Raw genomic sequence first — 8,719 nt, 5'->3', positions numbered from 1 at the left:
TAAATGTATCTTCATATTGAGAGAAAATACAACTCTCAGGAAAAGCACAACAGAAGACATTGAGAGAGAGGGTAGGCAATTACAAAGAGTTATCCTCTTGGGAACAAGCTGAAATAAAAAAAACAAAACTTTAGAGGTTTGTGAACAAAATGAATAAAAGTGAGCAAATAGATGAAGCATTTTCCTAGTACTGTATTAACATTTTAAAGCTTTAACTAAAGAAAAATCAAGAACGATATAAAAATGGAAAAGTATGTTTTAGAAATGTACATTATCTGAAGTTTTTCTCACAAGGATCACCTTTTAAAACCAAAGTTTTAGGTAACATCTTTTATTACAATTTTAATTAAAAATGGAAAAGAGTGTCTCATGACATACAGAAGCACATTACATTTTTATGCCAAATGCAGATTATGTGTTTATGGTACTAAAATACGTTATATTTAAATATTTTTAATTTCATTTCAAGAGTTTTGGAACCTTAGTTTTAATCTTTGACATAAAGGAAGAGGACTACCCAAACAAGTACCACAGTCACCTTTGTCCTTAGGACGCTGTAGAAAACCCAGAGAACCTTTAGCTGCATCTGGGAAACAGTCTTCCTTTCCAGCTGTGTCATAAGCCTGGGCACACTGTTCGGTTTCTTTAATATGTATTTTAGGATTATTCAACTTGTTGGCATCATCTTTCTTGAACGGGGCTGGATAATGCTTCTGAGAACGAGGCTTCATTTTTTGAGTTGTGTATTTAGCTTTCCCAAACACTGGGACACTTTCTTCATCAGAGGAATGTCTGTCAAGGCAAACACTCTTCTTCATTACACTTTTCTGAGTGGTTTGCACATCAGCTTTTCTATTATAATCTAAAGCAGTATTTGATGGTCCAACTCTGGAGGTCTTTACTATTACTGGGTTATTGACAGAATAAGGTACAGAAGTATTCATTTTATAGTTTTCTTGAAATAGATAGTCTCCTTTTAGAACTTTAGATTTTCTAGATTCATTTTGCAAATGATTTCCTAGAAGATCCTTTGAAAGATATGATTGACAATCAGAACCATTGTTAGCAATACAAGATTCTTTTATGGTAACTAGGGACAAAGTCTTCAGGTCGACATTTGGTTGTGCATTATCCGGAGGATACGATGATTTTATACGTATTCGTTCCTTTAAAGGCAAATCTTGAAGATGTAAATCAGTAATGCCAGAAAGTAGATGTTCTTCAGTATCATCAATCTTTTGAAGATCCCTATCCAATACTCCATTAATGTCTGTGGTGCACCATTCTGATGCAAAGGACGATTGTTCTGGGATATTTTTAAAATTTTCAGCGATGGCTGTTTCAAGTTCTGATTTTAAACCATGAGAGGAAGTGTTTCTTGGAATAGCTGGAGAATTACTAAAAGAAGTACCTTCCCAGTCAATGGTGCTTAAGTGTAGATCAGCGATCACCGATACATTATAGGATGAGGTACTAGGTTGAGTAGATTCTGGAATTAGAGACTTACTGACAGCTGTAATTTGCTGCATAGGCAAAGATCCTGGAGAAAACATTAAATGCTCTTGTGTATTCAAACAAGGGTTATCTTCAGGTAAAAGCAAGCTATTCAGTGATGCAGAAATAGATTTCTGGGATAATGGACAATGAGGGGTAATTTCCAAATTTAACTTGGAATTCTGCTTAGAAATGATGTCACATGTGGGGTTTAAAGTCATCTGTGACTGGAAATTCTTATTATCTGATTCTGGCCAATTGTTTTCTTTATGCTTAATTTTCAAGCCTGAAAAGAAAAAAAATACAGCATTATTAAAATCGATTTCATTTTCCCTACCTTGAGTAAATAAATAAAGAGCGCAGATCAGAAGTTTTCTGTATGAGCAATTTTTGCCTTTTTTTGTCTCAGTGTATTCCTAGAAACTATATTATAATCATAACAAAATAATTATTAACAAAATATTATAAAGTATTTTCTTTTGGAAACAATGTTATAATTGAATTTTTTTCTCATCAAGTTCTTGGAAATAAAGAAAATGTATTTATAATCCAAAAGATGTTATACATACTAGTTGCTCGCTAAGTGGTTAGTACAATTACTATTAACACTTGGTTTATTTAGCAGTCACAGAGTAGAATGGTTTACTCATGGCTTTAAACGAAATATGTCAAGGGGTGCCTGGGTGGCTCAGTCAGTTAAACATCCAACTTTGGCTCAGGTCATAATCTCATGGTCTGTGAGTTTGAGCCCTGCATTGGGCTCTGTGCTGACAGCTAAGAGCCTGGAACCTGCTTCAGATTCTGTGTGTGTGTGTGTGTGTGTGTGTGTGTGTGTGTGTGTCTCTCTCTCTCTCCCCTCTTCTGCTCACGCTTTCTCTCTCAAAAATAAATAAACATTAAAAACATTTTTAAAAATTTTTTTAAAAGAAGTATTTCAAGACAAAGAAGCAAGAGTATAATCCTAGCTCTTGATTTCATAGAACTTTCAGCAAAATATAGACAAGATAGATTCAAATAGAACATTAAACATTTGTGTGTGGTATAAACAGCTATCAAATGTGATACTTACTTTTTTGTTTCTTCCCTTTCATTTCTAAGTTTTGTTTTTGGTAAACAGCAACAATCTCGGGATAAGCTGCTTCAAACAACGATAATTCTTCTATTGTTTTTAGAACCAATTCTCCATGTTTATCTTCCATAGCATAATGTTCTAAAAGATTAAAAATGCAGTAAAAACAGCCTTAACTGAAGGTTTGTAAAATTCAATTTTTCTAGGTAAGTAAATCATGAGCAAATCGACAATTCATTACAAATCTTGCTTTACAATATCTCTATTCTAATAATTTATTGATACTAGTGCAGAACTGATTTTCTTCTGCCTTGCAAGACCTGGAAAATGATTCCTTTCAAAATTAGAACTTTAAATTCTCTTGCTTTAAAGATGGTACTTACAGAATAGAAAACTTTGTTTAGATAAGGTTAGTTGGTTTGAATTCAGTAGGAGTGTTAAAATTTCCAGAAAAAGAGTGGGAACAGACAGTTTCCTAAAACCACAACATTAACTTTCTTTAGTGGTGGCTTCTGAAAAGAACAGAATTGAGGACATATTCAGGCTCACTGGACTCACAAGTGGCTGATACATGAAAATGAGAATGCTTGCATGTTGAATTTACAGTAAGGTATATAAATAGTAGGTTAGGTACTTATGTTTATCCTACATGAGTGCAAGGCTGCATGAGAAGCCACACTATAGTGAAAATATCAGTTGATGAGTTTAAAGTACAAAGAGAGGAAACAGGTAACTTAAACTATTTCCTAGTTAAACAGCTTGCTTACATCTTCTCCCTTAAGCAATAGAACCTACAAGAACGATGCTCGATTCTGGACAGAGGAGATGTACTGCCGAACTGGGTCAATGCTATTTTCTTTCCTGAAAATATACGACAGTTGGTGGAACTGTTCCTAAACAGTCTTCAAAATTCTTCAGCTATTTTCCTGTTATTGCTTAGAGTAGTTTATCTAGTTCTTTATAATTTCATTCTTCAAAATCATCTACAACTTAAACTTTCATTGACAAATCTACTGCCTCATTTATTCACATATAGTCACACAATCTAACTTCAAAGCCAGACAGAAATGAATTTGGAATCACTTTCCATTTTAAATGATCTGTGCTTTCCCTGCCTTCAGTTTTGGAGGTAGCTCAGAGTTCACTGCGTTTTTGTCTGCAGCAAAATAAGAGTAATTTGACAACTATACATCCCCATAAAAACAAAACAGAGTAAAGAAGGAGAAGACAGCAGCATTTTCTTAATAGAAATCAAAACTGCTTCCATATTATATTCTTAAACACTACAAAATAAATGTCAACTTAAGGTATTAAAATAAAATTACTTGACATTTTTAATATTTACTATTCATCAAAACTTATTTAAATAGCACAGGTAAACTATGAAATCAATCCTCAATGAATGTGATATGTCTTTATTTTTTACATACATACATGTTTTATATATGTATACAATATTTGCTAAACATACATGATTAAATGTTACAAAGTTTGCCTAAAGTGAATACATACCAGGCTTTTCCCATTCTATTTCCAAGCAATGAATTCCATTTCTGATTCGGGTTTTAACAATTCTGAAAAACAAATTCTTCTAATGAGGTCCAACTGCAGTAGGTATTTGGAAATTTCCAATTTGTAGATTATTCAATTTCCATTGATTTTTATTCTATTTTTATAATATTCTAAAAATACTATAAAGAATTATGACATAGTTATTCCTCCGACTATTCAAAAGATAATTTTATTGTTAAGTGTACAGAGTTTGTAATTGTTTTACCCTATCAGATTTCATTATTATTCAGTGTTCCTCTTTTCCATAATAATGATCTTTCTTTTAAAGCCTATTTTTTGTTAATAGGGAAGTTTAATCCAGTTACATTTATTGTGACTACTGATTTAGCTGGACTCATTCGTACATCTTATTTTGTGTTTCTGTTACCAAGCTTTTTCTGTGGTACTTCCCCTCTCCTCCTTCCTGTATTCTTTTGGTTTGACAATTTTACTTTCCTATTTTATGTATTAATTTTGAAGACAGAGATCGTATTTCTGGTGTTTTAGTGGTTACCCTTCAGTGTTTACATGTATACTTTGGAAGTTTTAGTTTATTATCATCATCATATATTAATCATCAAGCATTATGCAGCTATTTATATACATATTTTTCCAATTTATTAAATTAGCTAATACATTTTATTGATTTCTCTTTATTGATTGACCACTGTTTTTTGTTATCCACATCATCCCTCTAGGTTCATTTTTCTTCTTGCTTAGATACATCCTTTAACAGTGGTTTTAATGAGGATCTGTGATTTACTCACCAACCAGTAAGTCATGCATTAATGATGTCTAGGTTGCCAATTATTTTTACTCAAAGCTTTGAAATGTTACTCTATCACCTTCTGGCATCTATTAGTGTCATGAAAGATTTGTGTTATCAGACTGACATTCCTTTGTAGTTTATCTTTTTTCTTTGATACTCCCCCCGCCAAACTTTCAGCTTGAAAATTTTCAAACCTTTAGAAAAGTTGCAAGAATAACACAATGAACACTCACATACCCTTCACTGAGTTTCACCAATTCTTAGTTTTTGTTCCTCATTCACTTTACATTTTTGTTCCCTTTCTGGTCCATTGAAATAGTTCTATATGGTTAAGCTTGGCTATATCACTTTATGTTTATTTCTTTTAATAATCTGGTATCACTACTTGTTTGAGTAGAAAAGTGTGTGAAGGCACAAACTTACTATGTTAGGTTGACTATAAGCCCTGAATAAGCTCTTAATATTTTCTACTAGACCTTTACTCCAACTTTATATAATGGAGAGCTACACACCCCACTATTAAAGATATTAAGAAGATTATTTTAGATCATAAGATACTCAAATGGAAACACACAGACTTCTTCATTCAATTCTTTATATTACCGAATTGGCTGTAGTTGATTAGAATTCCTTCTACCAAGCTTTCTTTCTGTCATGTCATAGTGGGTCAAAAGCACTAACAATTTCTCACATGCATAGTGACTGGGCCACTCCATTTTTTCAAGAGTAAATCTCTGTAAATATAAAACAAAACAAGATTTTGTTATCTCTTGGAGACAAACAGCACTTTTAAGTGGTATTATTTTTTTCCTATTGAATTATCTTAGTTAAAGCAGGATCAATGAGAATATTCATGGAAAGAATAAGGAGTTTCCTAAGGAGGCAACATTGCACAATGATCAAGTGTGAGGGTTGTCAATTTGAACCCTAGTATGATATTTCTGAGATGTTGGGTAAATTACTTAACCTCTTTTAGCCTCAGGATTTCCATCATAAAATATAACCCAGCTCAGAGATCACAAAGATTAAGTGAAGTTACATGTAATGGGTTAAATATCACAGCAAATTTTAATGTTCAATAAATGTTGGCTGCCATTATTACTACTGCGGTTGGTAGGGATAAGCAACAAGTAGTTACAATTTACTGAACCACTCTGTTTCTCTGGTCACTGTATTAGGGGCTATTATAAATATCATTTAATCTTTTTTTTTTAATGTTTAGTTATTAATTTTGAGAGAGAGCATGAGTGGGGGAGAAGAGCAGAGCAAGAGAAAGAGAATTTTTAAGAAAAAATTTTCAACGTTTATTTATTTTTGAGAGAGAGAGAGACAGAGTATGAGCAGGGGAGTAGCAGAGAAAGAAAGGGAGACACAGAATCTGAAGCTTGCTCTAGGCTCTGAGCTATCAGCACAGAGCCCGATGCAGGGCTTGAACCCATGGACAGGACCATGAGATCATGACCTGAGCTGAAGTCTGACACTTAACCGACTGAGCCACCCAGGCACCCCGAGAGAGAGAGAATCTTAAGCAGGCTCCATGCTCATCGTGGAGCCTGACGTGGGGCTCAATATCACGACCATGAGATCATGACCTGAGCCAAAATCAAGAGCTGGACACTTAACTGACTGAGCCATCCAGGTGCCCCAATCTCATTTAATCTTCACAGTGACTTCATGAAATAAGTAATATTATTTCTATTTTGAGGATAACACATATCCAGGGTCACAGAGTAAGTGATACACTGTCCAAATTTAAAGTTATGTCACTGATTAAAAATCCCAATGTCCTTTGGTGAACACAGCATAATGTATAAACTTGTCACATTCCTAAGTTGTACACCTGAAACTAATGTAACCTTGTATATCAACTATACTGAAAAAAAAAAAAAAAATTCCATTGACCTTGTAAACTATACCACCTTTTATAACAACATATTCAATCCTCAAATTTTCTGGGTATGGTCTGCAAAGTATGGTTCCTATGTGGCAAAGGAATGAAAACTAGAAATAAATGCTGAAAAATACATGGGCAGTCAATAGCTGTTTTAAATCTCTTAGACCAAAGTGAGTATCCCTTATCTTCCTAGTATCCCACTACATACTATAAGGTAAGTATTTTCTGATACCTGAAACAATAATAAATCAGGTCTTTGGTACCTGATAACCTTCACCAACTTATCCTTGTTCAGAAGGAATTCTTGAATAACCTAGCAAGAGAAAATAAAATAGGAATTCAGATTTCAAACTTTTTAAAAGAACTTCTGAAATAAAACACACATTTGAGCTATTAGTTATTACCTCATAGAAAGGGAATCCCTCACAACCGCAAGCTTTTCTGAAAATAAATTATATACATGTTGTTAATATAATCAGGCAACTCAGCCTCTAAATTCATCTCATCCAATTTCTGCTCATTTAGTGAAAAATGTTCTTGGATAATATCCTAGTCTTCAAGCTTCTCTTTGAGTAACTATTAAATCACTATCTTCTGAGATAGCCCAATATTTGAACCAAATCAAAAAAAGGATTTTGTGAAATGTTACTAATCTAGACCTGGGGGAAGATTATGTGGAAGTAATTTGAGTAGAGGTGTATGAATAGGTAAGCACAGAAAAAATAAGTTAAAAAAAACCTTACTTCTTAATGCTGTTCTCTACTGCACTTAGTTGTCTATCATGCTCTGCACGGTGCCACTCACAAGGACAGCAATATTCATAATCATGTGGTTCACAGTATCGATCAGTTTTACACAGTTTGCAGCCATTACGTACATGATCCTTAGGTGAACCTTTATGGAAACACAAAGTATGATTTTCACTGCTTTTTAGATTTACTTTCTACACACTTTTTTTTTTTTTGCCCTTATCCAAATTTTTAAAAACGAATACTGCCTAGCAAAGTGCCTAGCATATAGAAAGGTTCCAATACATTTAGGTTGAACAGAATAATGAACACTACAGTAATTCTTAAGACAAAATAGATCCTGAGCTATTACACTTACATGACACTATTTTTGTTTCTACAAATTACTCTTCTATCTGAAAGCGTTAACTTGTAACCAGAAGTTACACATTTACAATAATCAACAATTAAAACTTTGTGGCTTATTTGGTAGCTATATGCAAGAAAAATGGGATATAATTATTAGCATTAAAAAAGATTACTTAATAGAATAATTCATGAAATGGTTTAATGAGAATATTAAAAGAATATAACAGTTAATTACCTCTGCTAGTTAATTCAGTTACCTCACAGCTATTTTTATTCATTTATTCATTTATTTTTAAAGATTTTATCTTTTAATTAAAAAAATTTTTTTTAATGTTTATTTTTGAGAGAGACAGAGTGAGAGTCGGGGAGGGGCAAGGAGCTACAGAGGGAGACACAGACACAGAATCTGAAGCAGGCTCCTGGCTCCCAGCTGTCAGAGCAGAGCCTGAGGTGGGGGCTCAAACCCACGAATCTCGAGATCATGACTTGAGCTGAAGTTGGACACTTGACCGACTGAGCCATCTAGTTATTCAGTTTATTTTTAAGCAATCTCTATACCCACTGTGGGGATCAAACTCACAATCCTGAAATCAAGACTCACATGCTCCACTGACTTAGCCAGCCAGATGCTCCCCTCTACAGCTATTTTTAAACTGCTTGGAACATGAATATACTATGAATGTGGCACAGGTGTGGGGCCCTAGCTCCCTTAGAACGAAAGCATGACCACCTTTAACATTGGTTTGAGAATATAGAAGAGCACATATAATTGATAGAAACTAAAACTGTCATTTTATAAAGTATCAAAAAACTACGGAATGGAATTTTATAAAACTTTTATTTCT

The 8,719-nt window shown here is 33.6% G+C and overlaps 1 protein-coding gene across 2 annotated transcripts in view; it reads right to left on the bottom strand.

Annotated features, from left to right (window-relative positions):
- Positions 1-238: 238 nt before the first annotated feature.
- GEN1 (GEN1 Holliday junction 5' flap endonuclease) overlaps positions 239-8,719 on the bottom strand; it is a 29,027-nt gene continuing 20,546 nt past the window's right edge. For both annotated transcript variants that reach the window (XM_058682587.1, XM_058682588.1), the window contains exons 8-14: positions 7,521-7,671; positions 7,182-7,218; positions 7,010-7,090; positions 5,487-5,617; positions 4,076-4,137; positions 2,564-2,704; positions 239-1,780 (exon numbers count right to left, since the gene is read on the bottom strand). In XM_058682587.1, coding sequence (XP_058538570.1) covers positions 465-1,780; positions 2,564-2,704; positions 4,076-4,137; positions 5,487-5,617; positions 7,010-7,090; positions 7,182-7,218; positions 7,521-7,671 — 1,919 coding nt within the window. In that variant the 3' untranslated portion in view covers positions 239-464. The remainder of the gene's footprint in view (positions 1,781-2,563; positions 2,705-4,075; positions 4,138-5,486; positions 5,618-7,009; positions 7,091-7,181; positions 7,219-7,520; positions 7,672-8,719) is intronic.

The sequence above is a fragment of the Neofelis nebulosa genome, chromosome 9, assembly GCF_028018385.1.
Source record: "Neofelis nebulosa isolate mNeoNeb1 chromosome 9, mNeoNeb1.pri, whole genome shotgun sequence".
NCBI lineage: Eukaryota > Metazoa > Chordata > Mammalia > Carnivora > Felidae > Neofelis > Neofelis nebulosa.
Note: the sequence above shows the minus strand (reverse complement) of the source record. Positions and strands in the feature narration are given on the sequence as shown.